At 39.6% G+C, this 21,706-nt stretch overlaps 1 protein-coding gene across 1 annotated transcript in view; it reads right to left on the reverse strand.

Annotated features, from left to right (window-relative positions):
- The window catches only part of LOC145914348 (triple functional domain protein-like), a 45,896-nt gene that overhangs the window by 17,485 nt on the left and 6,705 nt on the right, over positions 1-21,706 (reverse strand). Inside the window, exons 11-34 of the mRNA XM_083002169.1 lie at positions 21,406-21,507; positions 20,785-20,994; positions 18,586-18,690; positions 16,770-16,939; positions 15,585-15,759; positions 14,318-14,504; positions 13,289-13,458; positions 12,440-12,745; positions 11,755-11,839; positions 11,451-11,609; positions 10,996-11,127; positions 10,824-10,924; positions 10,267-10,367; positions 9,946-10,043; positions 9,729-9,867; positions 9,093-9,230; positions 8,589-8,718; positions 8,250-8,375; positions 7,748-7,915; positions 7,044-7,178; positions 6,574-6,690; positions 6,122-6,216; positions 5,645-5,774; positions 5,370-5,547 (exon numbers count right to left, since the gene is read on the reverse strand). Coding sequence (XP_082858295.1) covers positions 5,370-5,547; positions 5,645-5,774; positions 6,122-6,216; positions 6,574-6,690; positions 7,044-7,178; positions 7,748-7,915; positions 8,250-8,375; positions 8,589-8,718; positions 9,093-9,230; positions 9,729-9,867; positions 9,946-10,043; positions 10,267-10,367; positions 10,824-10,924; positions 10,996-11,127; positions 11,451-11,609; positions 11,755-11,839; positions 12,440-12,745; positions 13,289-13,458; positions 14,318-14,504; positions 15,585-15,759; positions 16,770-16,939; positions 18,586-18,690; positions 20,785-20,994; positions 21,406-21,507 — 3,457 coding nt within the window. The remainder of the gene's footprint in view (positions 1-5,369; positions 5,548-5,644; positions 5,775-6,121; positions 6,217-6,573; positions 6,691-7,043; positions 7,179-7,747; positions 7,916-8,249; positions 8,376-8,588; positions 8,719-9,092; positions 9,231-9,728; positions 9,868-9,945; positions 10,044-10,266; positions 10,368-10,823; positions 10,925-10,995; positions 11,128-11,450; positions 11,610-11,754; positions 11,840-12,439; positions 12,746-13,288; positions 13,459-14,317; positions 14,505-15,584; positions 15,760-16,769; positions 16,940-18,585; positions 18,691-20,784; positions 20,995-21,405; positions 21,508-21,706) is intronic.

Genomic DNA, 21,706 nt, shown 5'->3' on the forward strand with positions numbered 1-21,706 from the left:
GTCAAGTCTGTGGTGTGACATAAAAAACAACCCTGGTGTTGCGTTGACGCGCAACACAGCAGGGAACCGTATATCACCTGGGGACCTTTCCATTCGCTAATGTCAAACGGAAAAAAACAGCATGGCATAGCAAACCGTAATGGCAAGGTTTTTCACACTAAACTAAGTGCGCCTGTACTTGGGTTGTTACAGATCTAACACCAAACCAGCGGAGTAGCACTACAGAAACACGCAAGCATTTAATAAACAACCTCATCGCACTTCCGCATGCAACTGCAAGAGCTGGTAATGTGCTAAATGATCAACGATGTGAACCAGGAATAAAACTGCGAAGGTATAAAGTACGTCTAAAACGTGCTCTTACCATAAAAAATGATGTCACTACATGATTTATAAATGATATCATGAAAAACAAATCTTATACACAAACAGAGCCTACAACTTTGCTTTGGTTCGATAAAAATTGTAATTTAATGAAGGCCTGCTCATGACATTTTGGCATTACCGGTTGTCTTGAATACATGTCATTTACTTTGGTGGCAGCCTTGGGAAAATAAAATAGAAACAAAATTTATGATAATAAAGCTATCCGACCTGTTTCCAGTATTGCAATCCCATCGAAGCTGCTCGAGCCAACGGCGTAAGTTTTTCGCTTGGTCTTGGCGAAACGTAGAGAAAATTTTCGCGTCTTTATGCTTGACATCGTACACTCTCTAAGGCAGCAGGGCCGCCTTCCTGGTCTTACCGACGTTTAATTCTACACTCAGCCCGACTTCCAACACTTTTCATTGCACTGCGGTCTGGCTTCTCCACCAGGTGAGTGGGCGAGCTTTTCTCTGAAACGCAGGCGGCCGAGTCACGTGACCAGGATGTACGTCACGCCTGGTAGCTTGCACGGCCTGACTGGGTAATGTGCCCGACTAAGCGACGTTGCAAGAGTTCGGGCGGGGGGTAAAACAACAGTAGTGCTGCGATTTTCAATGTTCCATCGATGTCGAAGTCCTCGATCGATGGTTGCAGGAGGTAAGAGGGTTCGATTGGGGAGGAGCTCGTCGTCGGTGATTAAAAATAAAGTGCAACCCTCGAGTGGCGTTTATACACAGAGCAACACAACGAACTAACTGCATGATTTTGGTCCAATCTCTCCATTTGTCTTTCTTGTATATTGCGATCGATTGTGGTTACGCAATATTGTCAGAAGTGAGTCTAAATGTTGACCATTTTAAAACGCTAAGGCCAGCACTTTATTGGAAATCGAAGAAAGGTTGTTTTGTTGACAACTTTTTTCAACAACAGAAACCACGAGGAAATCAACAAAATAAACACTCTTAAAGTTCAAAGTAAAGTTTGGTGCAAAACCACCTGTTTTGTTTCATTTGCAAACTGCAAAACCGTGACTGTGAAATTGGACATCAAACGCTTGTTGGCAAACAAAGCAACAACACCCGATGAAGTAAGGACTAAAAAACGAACAAAATGCCCGAAATGGCCTTTCTACTAACAGCATTACTCAATGCAAGATTATATATACATTCAAAAGTTATGGTACATCCATAAAGATTTAATGTCAAACAAAATTTACTATCAGGTTACAGACAAAAGAGGACAGAAAATCTGGGTCCAATTTTCGCTGTTTAGAAACCATAGACCCTTCGCAGACAGTTCAGAGCCCAACAAACGCCCACAATGAACAGATGCAGTGCAAAACTCAAAGAGGGGATGCAGTATTGGCTTACAATTTGACGAGGGCCAATCTCAAACCGCCGATTGTGAGTAAATCCGATAAACTAGGTGACATGTTAGCAACTGGAATCAAATAGCGGGTGATTGTCGCATTGTGTGTCCCCAACACAGGGAAAATTTCAAAGCTGTCGCACCGAACGGTAATTACAGTAATTAAAAACTCCCCATATTGCCGAAAACGCGATTATAACTACGTTACGCACATAATACGTTTCATAGTTATTTTGCTTATTTAGTCAATATTTTGCGTTAATTTGATTTAATGTCTTCAAGGTTAAACGAAATGTATAAAAATGTGGACAGGAACAAGAGCATTTTTCCACTGAACAAAAATTATTTCCATTCAAAGGTATTTTAATTTAGTGTTTCTTCAACACTTCAATGTACATAGTTATGTGTAGGAATTTTTTGGTAGTTTTTGAGTTGTTTGACGATGCAGCTAATACATGCTCTTGTGCACAGCAATACTTTAAACAATTCAAAACATGTGAAAAAGCGTGCCGAAGATAGTGTTTCTATGTTAAAGCTGCATAACCTTTAACTTGCGATAGGTCAGCAGAGACATGAACCGCTGTACAGTACTATGGCTGTCTGTATAAAACTAAACACAATAAAGTTCATGTAAAGGTATAAGAGAAAACAACCACCAATAACAACAAGTTCATACAAAAATTGATATTAACATCAACATGTGTGTGCACTGATTTGTCCTACAACTTTTTTTCACAATCGCCTGATCCAACCGCGCTCAATATTTCTGAAATAAGTTGGCTGTGAGAACACGAAACAAACCTGGGATAATAGTTGTTTAATAAACAACAAGATGTGAAGCTTATTCTAACTGACACGGTTACATCTTACTTGATAAAATGAACTTCAAAGCATTTTTTGACATAATCCACACATACATCTACAAATCTTCGACCACAGCGCAGATAATTTAAACCTGTTTGCAATCCTGATGTAACACACGTTGTACATCATGCGAGACGTTTAATCTCATTATACAGGATCATATTTGTTCGCAAATTGAGCAACCAATCTTCTCTGTTGGAATAACTCTTGTCGCCTACTTGTCACATTACAAAGGCCAGTCGAGCATTCTGTTTTATCAAACTTGCGCGGCCAGTTAAAATAACAGCGGCAAGTTATGGGGTGGCCACATTGTTAACCCTGCCTTGTTGAAACGAGTATGACGCAACACGACTGGGTTAAATAAGACAATTTCTGACATGCAGGAACTTCATTTTTATACTTTCATAATTAGACAGCATTGTCAGTGTTATGAATATTCTACCACAAAATTACACTGAAAAGTCCCTCCAAGTCTATCCACGGGATTTTGAACTTGCGCTTACACAAAAACATATATCCTTAACCAGGCAGTCCACTTACGTTCGCTTTCAAATAGAAAAATAACGAGGCACCGGTTGGGTCTCGGTTAAAAAGGAATCGACCCGGTTCGAATTCCCTGACGGGCGCAAAATTGCAATTTGACGCTTGTATATAAATTGGCGAGGACGTTTAGTAATCACAGGCTTTATGGATTGATATGGGTGAAGTTAGTATGAAAACTCGGGTCCACGAGTCTCGAAATATCAGTTTATGGACGTCTGGGGAATTATGACGATCGGTCGGGAGAGTTTACGTCATTCTACCTTTCATGTTTATGCAGGAGGAAGATACATATACGTAAAAGCTGTTTAATAAACGCTTGGGATTATCAATGCTATAAGTTATATTTTGAAGCAAACTTAGCTGATTTGAATAAAAACAAGTCGATCGATCAAATATCGCCAATGTTTAACAAACGTTTTTACAAAATATGATTGGTAAAAATGTACGTGCTTGACTATCTCATTATTGTTCTAATAAAACCATACCACAATGAATATAATGTTTAACAGCTCCTGAATTGCAATAATCTATGCAACTCGTACATATTGCTATCACTGGTTGGCTGCAAAATTCCACCTCAATACGGTTTTAAAACTACCTGTACTTCACTTAAAACTGTTTTTGGCTTTCTGTCAAATAACGTAATTTTAATTAGCGACATAAAAAAAAAATATTTTTTCTAACGAGCCTTGGTTTCATTCTACAGAGAACGGCATATCATATTGCAACTGGCACAAGCACAACGTCAACCGCGCCAGCGAAACAATAAAAAAACGCAATGCGTCATCATTTGCCCTTCTCTCCGGGGAACTAGCTCTGTATTAACGTATAAATTCAGAAAGAACAGGCACCTGTAGCTGAACCAATGCAAATCTTATTTAGAGCATCGGCAAAATCTGATTTGCCAAGCACCGATCGTTAAAGTCATTGCAACCCGGCATCGATCTTAGCAGGGCAAGGTGCCTCCAAGGCATTATAATCATATGGCGGAGAAACAAGGTGGAGGGGGATTTTAAACGCTACCCGTACACGTTTTTCCCAGACGATGTTTGGTTTTAAACGCGTTTTAATCGGCTTCTCCACGGCAACTGTGGTCTACTGCACGCGCGCTTTTGTCTGAGAGGATTGCAGGAATTTTTAAAATCGTACGGAGAAAAAATGGTTTTGGTATGGGCTAATCGTATGGCCCAGAATGCAATTTGTTACTAACTCTTGCTTTTTAAACAATGATTACAATTTAATTATGACTAAACAAAAAATCTACACAAAAAACAACTGTTCTGACTTTCAAAATATACCCTCGACCACCAAAATGTTTTGAAACCAATTGCAAAAATGCATTTGAAATAATTTTTCTGCAAACATATCTGCATGTTTTTGAAAAATGTTGGTGAAAACATCTATCTCCAAGCTCTGTCTAAAACTATCTCAACCCGCCCCGGACAACAGTAGTAAACCCCACCCACCTTAAAAGTGGATTATCCGAAGTCACCAAACAAATAAGCTAAACAAACAATTCTCATAGTGCTCGTAACCTCTCACAGCGAAACGTGAATGAAGTCAATATGGTGAAGTAGGCGTTCTGAGTGTCCTGCCTGTCACAACAGCAAAGATGGCAATGCCAGGTCTCATAAGAAGTGGTATATGAGATTATTGTGAAGGTATTCCCTTGCGCGTGGAGGAAGTCCAGAGGAAGGTTTCTAATGCAATTATGGACACAGCAAGTGAACGCAGTGGGAGTCTTAACTGGTTCATTGTATCGACATTTTTGATATCCATTTTGACACCACTTCAATCATTGTGATGTTTGCAAGACAAGACAGGTCAATCTCCTACTGTAGCAGCCTGACAGGATATAAATCACAATGGTGGCAATGTGGCAAAAAATATGATTTTGTTAAAAGCGACGTCTCGCCTGCATTAGGCGTAGTCTTTACTAAACAGTCGTGTTTTTATTCCGCCCGTGAGAAAGCACAGTAATAATGTCAACGATAAGAGTTTCCACAAACTGTGTTTTACCTATTTTTAAAGAATAAATATTATAAATTCCAATTTAAACCAGACTCATACATTCCACATTCCAAAACAAAATGAGCCCGGCTGTAGATATAACGGCACATAAATGTTACAAGCTTTCTCGTGATAATTTCCACACGACAAGGGTGACCTCACAACACATATAGATACCACCAACAAACTGCAAACTAAATCCATAACAAAACACTCACCCAGTGGCAAAATGTACGAGGTCGGCAATAAACCTTCTTTTGACCCATCTGTGGTTTGGACGTGGACGTACTCGTCACGTGACGCGATCACGATCAGCAATTGGCCCTTTCTAACGGCCAAGTGACCGACACCACCGCTGTAGTCCTCCAATACGCGAGCATATTCTCCAGGCACAAACTACATAAAAATTGGGCGGTTTGGGCATAAAACACTTCTGACAACGTAATAGACGTTTTCACTTTTTCAGGAAAAGTCTTATTTGATAAAATCTTACGTTTTCGCTGTTGAACGACGTTCTCGAGTGAAGAGAGATTGAGTCAGGATTTCCGACACTGCTCGATTCGCTCCATCGATCTGTCACGCTCCAACGCTCATCGTCAATCATACTTCCAGTGCTGTTGTGTCTAAACATTAAATGGGTATTGTAGTGCGATACAACACCATGTACTTTCTACGAATACAGAAGTTTATGAAGCTAGAAAATGCGTGTCTAAGAGGGGCAAATAAAAAAAAATCAAATATGAGCAACTGTGTCTGTGGGACAACTTGACGCAATTTCCATCTTTCTGTGAGAAATATGTGAGCAGTTTTCGTCATGTAAATGTGTATATTACAACATCACTCCAAATTTAGCCGACGCTTTAGCAGTTTTGAAAACAACGTAAACTTGTTTTTGTTCATCAAATAAAACACGATTTTTGAAGTTGTGAAACATTAAGATCACTAAACATTCAACCGATGCTGCGTTTACCTTTTGGCCTGCAGGGGAAAAGACTTGGGGATTTGCATGTCTTTGATATGCGGTGAGGCCTCGCTTATAACCTCGTTTAACTTCTTCATCCAATCCTGAGAAACGAAACGGACAAAGGTTTACGCTCAAAAGCCTCCGTTAATCATATTGAAACATCCTCTATGACGTAACTGTTGTAGGAAGCGCGTCACGCAACACACGTGACACTGCAGTGCGTTTCTTAGAACGTGGGTAAATTCAAGGAACACAGAGGAATTTTTTACGCATAACAATTAATTAATCAATACGAGATGTGTATAAGCTCACTCCTTCTAGTTAAGCCTTTACTCATACTTTGTCAGTTAAATTGCCGAAAAATTTGAACCGCAATCCTGATACAATTTGTCAAAAACAACTTTTGGAGCATTGTTTCATGCCAACACAGGTACAATTAACAAAAAAAAACTGGTTACTTGTTTAGCTTCGACCGATGGTGCTTTCAGAGTTATCTTGCCGTCTGCCGACCTACCAGTGAAGATGGCAAACTTGTCGTCGGAATCAACGTTGTCTTGGATGCTTAGATCACAAGCCTGTGTATAAAACCAATCAAAGTCTTAGTACTTAGTATATAGTCTTCGTATGCGATATAAATATGTAGTAATAATTGTTATGTCGCCATTTTCTCGCAATCCACCAGAAATGCATGTTTGCAACAGGATTGCATATGTTTTTGAAACACTGCTTTGGTAACTATACTCTTGATTTGATATATTGCAACTACATGTACTAGGAAGAGTTGATATGATTCCGAAACTTTTGAACACGAAAATCTTACGAGCTTTTCAACTCTTGCACCAAACTTAACAGTCATTTTTTAAAAATTTATTCAAAATTCTTTTTTGTCGTAGGCCCGGTAAATAGAGATTTGAAAGCACATTATTACCGGATATCTTGTCTTGTAAAGATATTTCGTCTTTCCCGTGCTGTCCTTCGCTTCCTTGCAGACCAACAATGAAAGTTCGAAGAGGAATAGATGGCGATCCCTTCCCTTGCGAATCAACTGTTTGTTGTCCACAATCTAACAAGAATTTGACAAAATGTTTGAAAACCGCAACCGACAAAATACACTTTCGGGAACCAAACAAACACGTGGCGCTTTTTGAGGTGATTTGAAAGGAATTATGTGAATTTTGGTTTGCTTTCCAGCGTAACCATTTTCCGTTACAATGTAACTGACACTATGTTGAAGTTGACAAACAAATCGTTACACAAACAATCGTCAGGAAACTGAGGACAGCGTACATGACTGACTCCACAGTTCGTCTTCGGTGGTTTGTTACAAGTTAGGCACCCAAGGGATCGACATTTACTTAAAGGAACCACAAAGTGGAAAAACTTGTTGCTTGGCAAGTTAACCAGCTAGACCGAACTCAGTCAACAGCTGCATTGATGAGACCTTACATGTCGATACAGTGTGCACAGTCTGCAGCTCGCTAACCGCTACACAATTGACCAAAAGTTGATCCTTTAGCTTATAGCACACACACCTTACATTCAACATGGCTCGATAGAAACTTACACCAGGCAATAGAATACGAATTCAGCGTAGGAGTAATGAAATATTTAGCAGTCCATGAGATTACGCACCTGAAAGGACTCCTGAGCAATTATCTCGCCCAGTGAAGACAGATTCTCATCAAATCCTCGCATCATGCTCAGATGTAGAGCGTCGTTGGCTCTTCTTGGAACAGAGAGCATCACTTCCAGTCCGTCTTTTATCTCACTTACTTCTGTATTGCTGCACGATGCCAAGTCCTAAAAAATGTGTGACAGTCTTACATTGGGTGCTGGTGGCATTTTTGAATTTTTTTTTACAATTTTTGTGACTTGTCTGTGTGGAGATTACCATCAGACTCGACAATAATAAAAAAAAAACAAGAAAATGGTTGGGAAACTTTTGTTTTACTTCGAAATGGTTTTGAAAGGAGGTAATACCACCCCATAATACAACCCCCTTCAAAATAACAATTGTTACCACAGAACTTAGAAATAAAGAAACAGCTTATGGAATGTGTATGGCAGACGTGTAGCACATTTCACATGATATTTGCTATGTTTTCTGTTACAACTTGTCAGTTTTATGTCATACCTTGAGCAGCAGTTGATATTTAGTGATGCGCTGCACGGGTTTTATGAGATAAGAAGCGAGGGAATTCTGGAGACTTTTCCGTGCCTGGATCTTGTCGAAGAAATCCCCAGCTTTCTCGATGAGAAACTGACGTATACAGATATGAGTCGAATGTATAAGAGTAAAAAAAGAACGGGTTTACCCGAAGTTAAAATAAGAATTTGATGTCAATTTTATTCTGAAACTCGCACTGAAAGGTAATTAAATTTCAATGAAAAGGTCATTCATTAAAAGCTTAACTTTGAAATACAACAGGCCCGTTTTGGTATTTTAACAAAGCAAACAAAAATAGCAACCAACCTCGTTCGATGTTGGTTTATTTTGACAATATGTGACGTAGAGGTTGAACTGCGGTGCCCACGTAACAAAACAATGACCCAAGTCTTCGGGCAGTTGTTCGTATTTTTCCAATTCTTTCAGGAAGATCTCTCTATGATAGAGAAGTAGGTGTTGACTTTCGGAATGAGAAATAAAATGAATCGACTTGTTGTTTAGTACCAGTACTGAGATTGGAATATGAAAGGTTTATAATTAAGGAAATTAGGAAAGAAAAAGAGTTTTTTTTGCTCTGAAAACATCCACGAGGATTTGTAGCGTGAAATTTTATAAAGTAAGGTTTTTACGGCTCTCAACATAGGGTTTTCTATACAAAAGTTTATTTGTCTATCTTTCACTGGTACGATAAGCAAAAATAATTTTATTTTAAAATAATTTAAAAAGAAAGTCTATTTATAGTTAAGCAAAAAAAAATATTAAAAGATGATCCGGTAAAAACGGAAAGGCTTGAAAAAAGTTTCTACTTACTTGTGAAACTGCAGGAGTAGCTCCATGTTCCCGAAGATCACCTCCTCTTCACCTCTCAGAGCAGGAGGAAGATTGGGATTTGATTCTCGCATCTCCATCTTGTAATGTTCGATGCAATCCTGCAGGTCCTTCACGTACCTAAATCCACCCAATCACAATCAATTAAAAGTCAAAACTGTTGAAATTTATGACAAAAATCTTAAGGCACATTTTTTATTAAGAATAGCATTGAAACTTGGGAAAAAGCAAAAAGAAATTTGTCTAATTTAAATATTATTACGTTTTTTCAAATCAACACCGACTTTAATAGAAAAATCCTGGTTTGTAATTAATGAGTGAAGATAATAACGACAATATGACGCTTTTTAAATCATTTTATTATTGTGTTTACTGTAACTAATGAACCGAAGATGCCCACAAGGCGAAATATTATTCAAAACAACAACCAGGCTGATCCTGTTGTTAAAAGCTAGTGCTTTGTGTACATATTGTCATTACGGAAGGTATACAGTGATCGCTAGCCCAGCATCTGCAGTCTATAGTTAAGATATAAATTTTTCAATGTTTGAAGTCATAATAATGACATAATTGCGAAGGTGTTTTCAGAACACGTTTTCCAACCTTATCACCACTTACGCTCGCTCAGTTTGTAGAAGTTCCGCCATGATAAAGTTCTGCCTCCGCGCCGACTTCCGTTCGTCCGAGTCCTGCTTTACCAGTGACGTCACCGACGCACGCGACCCCTCTGACGTCAGACTGGATCGTGAAGAAGCGGCTGTGAACGGGTTTCACGTTAGTTTGGTTTACGCTGCGAAAAACCCTTGTAGATCATAGTGATTAAACATGTTATTACCCGATCGAGACGAAATGCTGAGTTGTTCCAGGGAATTCCCTAGCGTACCGTCTATTAATTTCTTCTGCATTTGCATTCGATGTGAAAATTCGTTGAATCTGGGGAAGATAGAAGTATAATATTTGTGAGAATTTAAAACATTCAGCTCATTATTAGCCTAAAAGGCTCTAGTTTAGCATCCCTAAACAGAATGGTTTGTTTTGGGTTGCCAAGTGATAGAGAACTACTACAAGTTAATGCGATTTGTTGGGAGAGCGTGACACCATCACCAAGGAATAGGGCAAATAAGAAATATGTTATTTATCAACAAACCAGACATGCCTTTTAACAATGACGTTCTTGTAACGATCGACTGAGACAGCAAACGATCGATCCTTTTCAACCAAGGCTGTCGAAAGTTCCTGAAAGGTCGTAAATTGTTCCTGCAAAAATCAATGGCATAGGTTACTTAAGCCCAGCAATTTTTCACATTAAACGAACGTAAATCGTGCACAGGAGACATATAAACAACCCCTTGCAATTTGTGACGTTAATTTTCCATCAAACTCAAGTTATCACGGTTTTAAACATGGTATGTGGGTCGGGTGCTTGGCACATGTTGCCAACTGCCAACCCCAAGGCAGTTATGGCTGGATTTTGCTTAAAGCAGCTGTGATCAATAGGGCGACCACTGGTGTTTTTTTTTTGACTAGTAAACACATTATCGCACACACAAGTGTATTCCATCAACACTGCTCAGGTCAAACAGTATGACAGGGTGCTGTTAGTAAGAAATATTAATTCTGTGCTAAATATACGTCACAGATTGTCGTTCTGTGTGCATTAATGGGCGAAATCGATTCAAGTACGCCATGTGAGAGAGACAAAAAGTGAATTACCTTCGCGCTTTTGAGAATACTTGCATGTTCTTTTGTCCTGGCTGTCGCCTGTTCATCCTTCGTCTTTGCTGCGGCGTTCTGAGGCGCAAGATAACTTTCAACTGTAAACACAGTATGTTATGAGGTGTGGGGCATTTTTTTCGCGTTACCGTTTCTAACTGAGGTGGCTTACCGGTTCCTTGTAGCCATTTCAACGTTTTGTCGACCGTGCTTTGATATTCCTGCCACATTTCGATGCCAGATTTCCTGCAATTCCACAGATGAAGAACTTGGTGTTCCCGTTGCAGCAAATCTTCGAGAATGTCTGGACAGAAAGTGACCGTTACCACCAAAAAACACGATATTTAACATGTAACTTGGGTTACTGTAACCATTTAGATTATTATTAATGCCTTTAATATGCGATTTAAAGCATTGGAAATGAAGAACTGAAGATGCTTTTATCAAGAGAAACATACATTCTTGAAAAAACTGTGCTTTACAATATAGTAAAATTGACTGTGCAGGTTCCACCTGTATCGCGCAAAAGAAGCGACGCTCGAAACTTTTTCGATTGTTGGTAAAAGCGTACCGTGGTGTTAAAATTATAATTAGGGCTATAGTTAAGACGGGTTGCGAGTATCTTACTTCGTATGCAAGTTTCCGGATCTCTTTGGCCTTCAGGGAAAAACTGGTCTTTAGGATAGTGCCCCCCCGTGCGGCGCACGTTTTTTAGGAATTCGTTTGATAGCTTCCGCACGAGGGTGCACGCGTGCAGAAAGCCTTCCTTCTGTTCTTCGTGCTTGTCTGGAATAAGATATTGGTTTTAATTTTAGAAAATGAATTCAAATGCAACGAATAAGCAAATAAATTGATTATCTCTGTTAAACTGTTTATTTTTGGAGAAATAACAACAAAATCAAAAGGACACTGCAAGAAATATTTTATTTACCGAGCATAGCAGCAGTGTTGCAAGTATCATTCCACTCTTGTGGTCGCTTGTACTCGTTGTGTAAACTTTCCAATACGTCACAAACCTAAAAAGTAATAACATAATGCAGTTGCGTGATAATTATCTCATCATTTACTCTTTGTTTTGCCTGAAATTCGGCAAAATTGCATTGGTTGCAATTAAACTTGAAAAGCACAAAAGGCACAGACGCAGACTGCTTGCGTAGCTTTCAAAACCACCAAACCACACCATAGTCTTTAAATTAGGTATTGAGTCTGCACACGTTACAGTGTTGTATCAAAAACCACACAAACCCGTTTACAGGCACCTATTCAACTAGACCAGGGGCGCACAACCTGCGGCCGTACATGTGCTGTATAGTTGTATTGTCGGCCGTGCATTGTCAAAAACTCGTTTTACCTGGATGTTTGGCTTATGAAATTGGCCAATCTTTGTTATAAAACAGAACAAGATCATGCAATTTTAGGTAAGAAAAAAATGTATGCATAACATTTCATTACACTTTATGGGCAAAAGTAAATGCGAAGTCATCAGTTTAGACTCACTGGCGGCGGTTGATGAAATAAAATTTGTGTGGTGCGGCCGGCATTAATAAAAAGGCTGTGCGCCCCTGAACTAGACACAACAGGCCATACACGTACAAAGTCTACAAACAAACACTTACATTATTTGCGGTCTGGTAGAACTTGATGGCAGATATAGTAAGTCTCGACCTCTCGTCGTGGTGGCGAGCCAGGGCTTGCCACGCTCGTCTCACAGCCTCCGCAGCATCTCTTGCCGCATCACCGAAGTCGGAGTCGCGAAGTTGGATCCAGTCGGCTTGCACTTGCATTACACTAGTACGGGTTTTCTCAGTAGCCGATAGGCATCTCTCGTGCGCCGCTCGACACATTTCAGCACCCTGTGCGCTTGTTAAGGCCAAAGGTGTGGCACGTAGTGTCTCTTCGCCTTTCGCTATGAAGTTGATGACCTGCGAACGGTTGAGGTTAAGATAAAGTTGGCAGAGACGTTTGTTGTCGGTTCAATACGGTTTGACTCTTGAGATAAGGGTAAGAGTGGTAAACAGTGGCTTTATCTATTTCAGTTTCCCACGCAAATACAGGTCTGGAGCTGTGTGACAGTTTCGATTTTTTTTCATTGTTGATTACTTTGGTTTCAAATAGTTTGTGAGCAAAACTCCAATTGGGGCATCCATGTTAGTACTGAAAGTTGTCCAAATTACCATGGTTGTCAATACGATTACATTGTTACATGTTTAACGATTTTAGTTTTTTTTTAATTTGAGAAACATCATTGCGGTAACATGATCATTTAGAGATTTTCACGCTCGTATTCAGTTCAAAAGACAAGCATATCCGTACACAGAAGAAACTCTTAAATCCACGCGGTTACAATTGAAAGGAGAATGCCTAACAGACGATATTTGCTCGTCGGCGCCTATATAAAATCCATACCTCATCACAAGAGCATTTTACCACAATGTCAGGGCAAACCTGTACAGTGGCACGCCTACCTGTTGGCACTGGGCCTCGAGCCTTCGCAGTTGTAAACATCTTCTCAGTTTGAGCTGATGCTCGCATGCTTTGGCGTTCAGTTCCCTCATACGTTGTTGGACTTGCTCTTGGAGATCTCGCACTTTTACGCACACTGAATTGCTGTTACCGCTACATACCATCTCCAGTTCTGCATGGTAATGGTTTAAGGTTTTATATTCGGAAAAATATGTTTCAGAAATTCAAGTTGATGAATTAGTGGATTGACAATCTCAGTCCTTCGTTTTTTTCCTTAACAAATCCTTCTGCAAACTCAACAAAGTTATTTAATTTTGCAGTTTCGAAGTATAGTAACCAGATAGCCCTCTGTTGATGGGAAAACCTTATCTTTTGATGACTTACTTTCATCTAACCAACATGACATAGGCTTGCCATTAGTAGTATTCCTCATTGTTGCATATTTAAAAACTTTTTTCGAGTTAATAAATAGACTCACGCGAGGCAAGAGGTTTAAAGAAACCGCTTTACAGCGTGTGTAAGTTCTTGCATTTTAACCAATGCATTTTTCAAATTATCCTATTTCTGAAAAATGAGACACGCAATGGCAAAACCAGAGTTGTTAATATCTCATCAAAACAATACGACGTTTTTAGTGTTAAAAGCCTCAAAGCCTGATCCAAAAAACAGAGTAATAAATTAAATGATTCAGTTATTTACCATGTATAGCGTGCAAATAAGGTGACCCTGCGTAATACAGAACCACCACTTTCACTTTTTCTTCAGAAGTATTTTTAATTACAAAACCACACACCTAAACCTGCTTCAGTCCAACTATACCACACGTAAAGTACAGTTTAAGCTCTTCTACATTTTAGCTGAGTAAGAAATACATTGTTTAATATTGACACCTGAGCAATGGCATGTTTGCCGTATTACGTCACCGAGCTGCGTCAAAACAAAACGATCGACATTCCAATTCCCAAGCTAAGCTTATTAAAACGTCCCATAGCAACCACGTTGATATGCATACCAACGGCACGTATTCTCACCAGCTTGTTCTAATTGCAGAAGGATTTCTTGGGCCCTGCCCGCGATGTCCTTGGTGAGTTCGTGCATCTTTTCCGATCTTAACGTGACTTGTGTTAGTCGTTGTTCCACCACGGAAGCATCGAACAGTACGAGTTCCGCTACTGCTCGCGACATGTCATCAGCCCAATTCTCAAGTTCAAGGAGAAGCTGTTTAAAAGTAAGCATTATTTAATCTGTGTGGCGGTATTTCTGTTTAGCCAGTTTCATACCTAATATCAAAATAACATCAACTAAAAAATTTCGATAAAGGTATCAATTTTTGGATTTTTTTTCTAGGATGAATGCGACTCGAAAAAAGAAAACGCATTGTTTTGGTTCTGTTGCCCATGACAAAAATGTGGCAGTTTAAAGCAGAATCCATGCGCAAAAAACCTAACCCAGAGAAGCAATTGACTTGAGTTTTAGCCAAAATGCATCGTTGAAAACATTTTTGTTAAATCAAGCAATATACAGTAGCATCCATAAAGTGTTTTTAAACAATCATACTCAATTCTAAAGTAAACTAAAATAACAAAACCTGCTTTTGCACTATCAGTCTTCAAATCAAACAAAAAATGGAAAAAAAACCTAAGCAATTCCTTTTCATGCAAAACGAAACATATGGCTTGCAACATAAAATAAAAGCAAAGAATGGCTTTTAAACTAAAAAGGTCGCTCACCGCTTTCGTTTCTGGTAAACCTGAGTACAAAATTAGAAACGTATATAGACAACTTTATTCACTATGGGTGAATCGGGGACATTTGAACATATTTTTTTGTGAATCAGGGGTTTTAAAATACAACAACTTATAGTGACTTTCTCTACTGATGGAAACATGGAACACTCAAAACAGCAAAACAATTAGCAAAAGAATCTTTAAGTAGTATGCATTCGACATAAACCTATCTTTAATAACCATAGATGGTAAAAATACATTAAAATGGTCAATTAGTCGTGAGTTGTCTGCAATCGTGCCGGCTACGTTGATGATCCAAACAGAAACGACCGGATTGGGAAGAAAAAACAATTGCTAAAACTTCCGCAACAAATTCACAACAAAAGCAAGATGTAGTGGGAAATTTCAAGCAGCCATACTACAGTAGAACTATCCGGATCAGGCGATTATCGAAATCGTCCGAAAACGTTTCTTTCAAGCCTAACGCTGTGTAGTAGGACATTAATAAAAATCCGGATAAACCGAATCCGGATTAAACGAGTTCTACTGTATGTAAATATATTGTGTTCACCTCAGTCGAGTCGCGCTCATAAGCACGAAACTGCAACGCCAGGTCCAGCCTCGTCTCATTTTCAGAGCACGAATCCTCGAAGTAGCTTTGTTCGTTCTGCAGATCCCTCAGTATTCCCTCCACGTGTTGAATAGCGGATGACATATCCCTTCTCGCCTCTTCAACGCTACAACATCTATCGCAAGAACGTAATTTTGAAGTTTTGTCCAACTTGTGGGCAACAGTGTGCACTACTGTTCATATTAGTGGGTGTACATATCCTACACACGTGTATTGGGCGGGGTGAGTGTGCAAATGAGGTTTTGCATGGAAAAGATTTTTTTTAAAGCAACATTATTTGGAAAAGTCGATAAGACAGATTCTTCCATAGTGACTTCGGGCACAAAAATAAAAAAGTTGTTCCATTTGGTCCAAGTCGATATTGGTGGCAAGATCATGGTTTAGATTTGATTTCAATTGATTACGTGAAACGAATTTTTTCATTTCACCTAAGCCGTAAAGAGAGTAACGCAGGTCGTTCCGTCAAATCATGACTATCACACATTAGCTGGTTTAGGCGAAACAGTAGAAGTTAGCCATAGATAGCCAGCAATTTGAATCGGAAACTTTATATTCCCTGACGGATGGTGGAAGTATCGCCAGTCTAGACGGCATTGTAGATAGGTGCCAAAAATTTAACTTAAATTTCGAGCGAGTCAGAGATTGGGCTGGAATACATCCGATGACGAGTCGCAATAGGGCTTCCCTAAGTTCGCTCGACCCTCGTTTCAATTGATTTACATTTTTCGCAACCCTTCGTGTTTGACAGGTCATGAAATTATTGAAATTTCAATGAAACCGCAATTTTAATGAAACGACTGGAAACTTCACGGGTGTATATAGTGACCCTACATACGTGTCTGGAGACGTGGTGTGCGGAATATTACAGTTAAATATTGTATTTTGTGTGACAGTGGTAAACTCTTTACAACCCATAAAATACGTCAAAGAAAATAGTTTAATTTCAGCTATTTCGAACCACTGATCTTCCATAAACACAGCAAGGTATACTTTGACTTCAATTTCTTGCCAACTTCATTTCAGCAAATACGTAATCTCCATATTAAGACATTACATCAAAACTTTTGAAACGTTTTTCAATCGCCGAACACAACCACACGATCATGCACTCTCAAGCCAACCGACCTCAGCTGTAGAAGGAGGTTCTTCGCCTCCTGTTGACATGCGATAAAGGACTCGATGAGACGATATCGCTGCTTGCGAAATCGATTCATTCGCTCCTCGGCCGATTCGAGATTGTCGGCTACATCATCTCCCTGCATATCGTTCTTCACCGAATCGTAGAGATTCCATAACTGCAAAGAAACGATATTTAGTGTTTTCGCTTCAGTTCTGTGAAAAAAATGACATGTTTTGATGTGTTGATGGTTATGTTGAAGGCTAGAAAGCCCCTGGTTGTATCGATTCTGTAACTGTTACACGTCACAATACGAGCTGTGACATTTTGGACGGAATAATTACTTTTATACTACAACCATGCTGGTCAAGGGGAAGCACGTGAAACTTTGTTTGAAAACCACCAAATAAAATTTAGCAATGTTTCACATACATACCTTCAACATTATCTTAATTCAATATGTTACGTAGTATGTTGATTTTATAACTGTGCAGGCGACACGACCCCACTCATTGCAAAATAACATCTATTCTAAAGCCATTAGTAGACATGCTCGAGCTTAAAATTCCAGACGGTAAGGGATTAAGTGCACGCAATATACATTGACGTGCATAATTGTGTTGTTTACAAGTGGAATCATTGTAAATAGTTTTGCAAATTGGAAATTGAAACCTAAAATTTCACGAGAACACACGGCAGATAAAAACTGTCTGAGTTGAGTACACACGGCTTACTGCCTCTGTGTTGGCCTCGTAAACCACGGGAAACCTTTTCCAAGTACCTCAAATGTAGAAACGTATGTTGCGGGTGCCGTCTGGCGTACGTTCAAGTGAAAATTGCCTCAGCGGGGTTGGGCATTTACGTAATTCGGTCGTTTAAGTGCACACATCTTGCTATAAACAACAACCCTCGGACCGCAGAAAACGACATTTTTTTAAGTGGCGCCTGAAGGTAGATTTTACAATTGCAGATTGCATGGTTGCTAATGTTGCTATGTTGAAGCAACATTCGTTCGAACAGGTATGTGCAACGCTTTCTGATGCTTGTTTTGCTAGAAATTGCTAGAAAAACTTTGCTTTGGAATGTTAAAACTTGAAAAACACAAATTATCATGGTCAGAAAAGGTTTCAAAGCCTTTTAACCACAAAACCCCAACCCTACAATCCAAGAGAGTAATTTTAGTGTAATTGCCGCCAAGACATTGTACACACGATGCCAAACACTACGCTTTTAACGCTTGGTTCCTAGCCAATGTGAACTCAACAAGGGGGACCAATCATTTGGCACATACGAAGAGTGTGGAGATTTTCGGGTTGCGAAGACAGATGCCGAAGTCGCGGTAAAGGTCGGTTAATTTACGTTAATTTGGCGACAATCAACGCCTCATTACGCCGCGCTGAGCAAAAATCGATCCTGGGGTCGAAGTTCGGTTAAGTTTATCATCAACAAAAGTTGAGTTTTCTACAGCCTCGAGGGACGGCTAGGGATGATTTCCCATATGGCCGGCGGATGCTTCGATCGACGGAATAATGTGAGACAAGATATTGGATAGGTGCGAACCGTCCCTAAGCATTGGAGTGATGCAGCTGTTGTGGTTGTTGAAGCGTGAATTTATTTTCGTAATTATCGTTGAAAAATATCATAGACGTCATTATTTTCTTCCGAAATTTCAATACTTACCGGCCCCACAAACAGAGGATCTATATAATACAACTACTGTATATTATCACGGACATTACAAATACAAGGCTATTTTGAATTGCCTGCGAAAGCGATTATGACGTATTATATCCAGTTTCGGTCAACAAATCTCGATACACTTACTTCTTTGTTGTTAGTGTAGAAGGAAACAGCCAAGTCGAGAATATTTCGCCTTCTTTCCACTCGCCGAACAAAGTCGCGAATCTGTTCCTCAAGATTGCGAGCCACCTGTATTGAAAACACAAGTTTTGTACGACTTACTGGTGCATTATGCACACCCGGGGTAGCACTGTCGCGTAGAAAATAGATTGATAGACGGTTAGGCAGGTTGGAACCCTTTGTTTAGACAACTTAATATGTACCAAATATCGTGACCCTCCCGTTTATTAAAATGAAACCAAATCTATCGAAGCACAGTTGAAAAAAGGCAGAATGCTACAATGCAGTTCAATGTAGTTTTAATTAAAAATTTTGTAATGTCATTCACAAACAGAAATAATACGATAGAGGTCACCAAAATTGATTTTACGGTTGTTTACTGGAAAAACTTCCTGGGAGTCACTCCCGCACGCTTTTCGCGTTTCAACAACAAAAATATACCGATTTTATGCACGATCGATTGTTTGAAGGCTGACGCGACCAGCGCTTCGCAATATTAAGGTGGGCTTTATCCGGGAAAGACTGTCCTTTTACCGTCAAACCTAACACTGTTTTGCTGCAGTCTTAACACAGTTAGCATTGACTTTGTGTGTGAAGTGCAATTTACAAAAATCGCGCAGCCATTATTGGCAAAAAAAGCGTTCATTAAGACTCCACTTGACATGTTTTCCTTTTCATAAGTGTAAATTGAACGAAAATTTTTTCCCAACAAAGTCAACACAGCTATTAAAACTCAATGATGGTGCAGAAACGTGTTGAAAAGCCACAACTGTGTCTATATGTGACGATAAGAACACTTTAGTAGTATGCAAATTTTGAAGCCTGTTTCTCCTTAACCGCGTTTCGTGTTGTCAAGATCACGAATCAAATAACAAAAGCAAACATGCACGGTTGCCCAACATTAAATAATTCAGCGTAACAAATTTGATGGCAACATGATAAAATTAAAGGTTTTTTACACCCTGTTGAAGGCTGCTGCATGGTGACCGAAACGTTGATATAATAAAACTATTGCCAGTAGAGTCGTATTGCGGCAATGAAACTTGTCTGGAAGCATCAGTAGTAATTTACGTACATGCAAAGGTTTGCCTTTAATCTTCGATCCAGATCGTGCAAAGCTAAAACAGTGAATTTGGCGTCGAACACAACATGTTTACGAGCCGTTTAAGGTAAAGGCCTCAGAAGATGGGGTGTGCATTACATTACGCCTGCGGGGGGTGCGCGATATCCAGCTATCTTCTTGACAGATCGACAGAGCGCTTTCGCTGCGGTGCATTTGAATGGCGCTGTTTAATGTTGTGTTGCGGAAGGGCTTTTCGCAGGTTCAAAGGTCTTTGTTTTTCCGGCGATTTCTTTACACGATTTTTGCCTGCTACGCAGAATTCAGGCGTTTTATAAACTGCGTGATTTGAGTCCACCCGCTGCTTTCTTAAGAAAATATGGTGTATACAAGAAGGTGCGGGAAAAAAAACACTTGTTTTTCGGAAATCAGAGCATACGGGTATACCAAACATTTTGAACTGTGATACATTGGCAGCATTTACAACTTTGTCCAATGCCCTTTTCAGTTGTACTGCAGTATAACCTGTCATCAATCAGATAATATCACCAATTATACGTTACGGTGTTATTTGACCTCCCAGCTACGTACGTCGGTAAGATGAATTGTTTAAAACACGTAAACGAGCAAGTGTGGCCTTTGGAAGTATATCGTGGGGTTGCATTATAAAGGTTGCGTTTCCGCGCCCACGCGTAAAGTAAGGTACCGACTCGTTCAAGTGGAATTATCCGCATTGCGTGTTGATTATTCACAAGAAGATTCAGAAAGAAAGACGGAAACGACCAAATAAAACAGTGCTGATTCACCGTAATTGCCCCACCAAAAATTGAAGTAAACATAGCAAGATTCTCCAATTGCCCAAGCGTCATGTATTGGGTGGAATACTAGGTTGTATTTAAACGACAAAACCTTAAAGCTTGCTGAAATAGTGGAAGAATTGTCAACGAAATACAACTTTGTCAATATTACTGCCAGAAGAGCACAATGTAACCATGCTTAGCATAGGTATATAGACACAGCGAATTAACCGCGCAGATACAGCAACATGTGAGCGAAACTTAAATGTCATTGAGCAAACACGCACAGCTATAAAACCCACCAACCTGGAAAATTTCGTGCGGGTCGCAATCTCCGTTCTGCGCTAGTTGTTCGGCGGCTTCAAGCAGCTTCTCAGCATTTGTGTAAGTGTTCTGTGCCACATCCTCGAAGTCTTCGTGCCTTTTACGAAGTTGTGTCGCCCTCTGTAGCGACTTACCGATGCCCGTGTACTTGGCCAGAAATGCTTCCCCGTGTTCGGATATCCACTGCAACACCTGGTTATGAAAATTGCATGGTAAAATTTTAAGCTATTTGGATGGAAACGATGTATTGCTTGCATGGTTTAAGATTCATTCGGTGGAAAGATTTCCAGTTGCCAACAAAACAAACTTAAATCTAACAAGTAAAGTCCTTATTAGTCACAATATCTTACTATATAGGTTGTGGAATACGTTTCTTTCAATATCACACATAAAGCACTAAAAAATATCACCTAACAATTTAATCTAAGTTGTTCTGAACACAAAACTCATTTACACGTTAAATCGATTATCAAACTTCGTTCAAACGTTAATCCCATCCAAGCAGACACAGGACAAAATAAGCAAGTCATTATTTCGGTGAAGTTCTATGCTTCATCGAGGAATATATGTAAATTCCTACACAATTCGAGTTAAGGTTTTTACCTGTTGAACGTCGTGTTCGTACACACGGAGATGATGCTTCTGTGAGAGGGAGGCCTTCCGTTCGTTCCAGCGCTTCTCGAGTTCACGGTGATGGTGAAATACCTGAGACCAAGTTTACAATCAATACACACACTATCCATCTCCAGTACAGAGGGAGTTTTCATGACTTAATAAGCGCTATTGTGCCACAGCATTGGTATTTGGGGGAAATCTTGTGAAAAGTTCCGGTATTTATTTAGTTTTGCGTCTGATTCGCATCAACAAACGTCTATATACTCACTTCTCACAACTCAGCAAATTT

The sequence above is a fragment of the Ascidia mentula genome, chromosome 9 (assembly GCF_947561715.1).
Source record: "Ascidia mentula chromosome 9, kaAscMent1.1, whole genome shotgun sequence".
NCBI classification, from domain to species: Eukaryota; Metazoa; Chordata; class Ascidiacea; order Phlebobranchia; family Ascidiidae; genus Ascidia; species Ascidia mentula.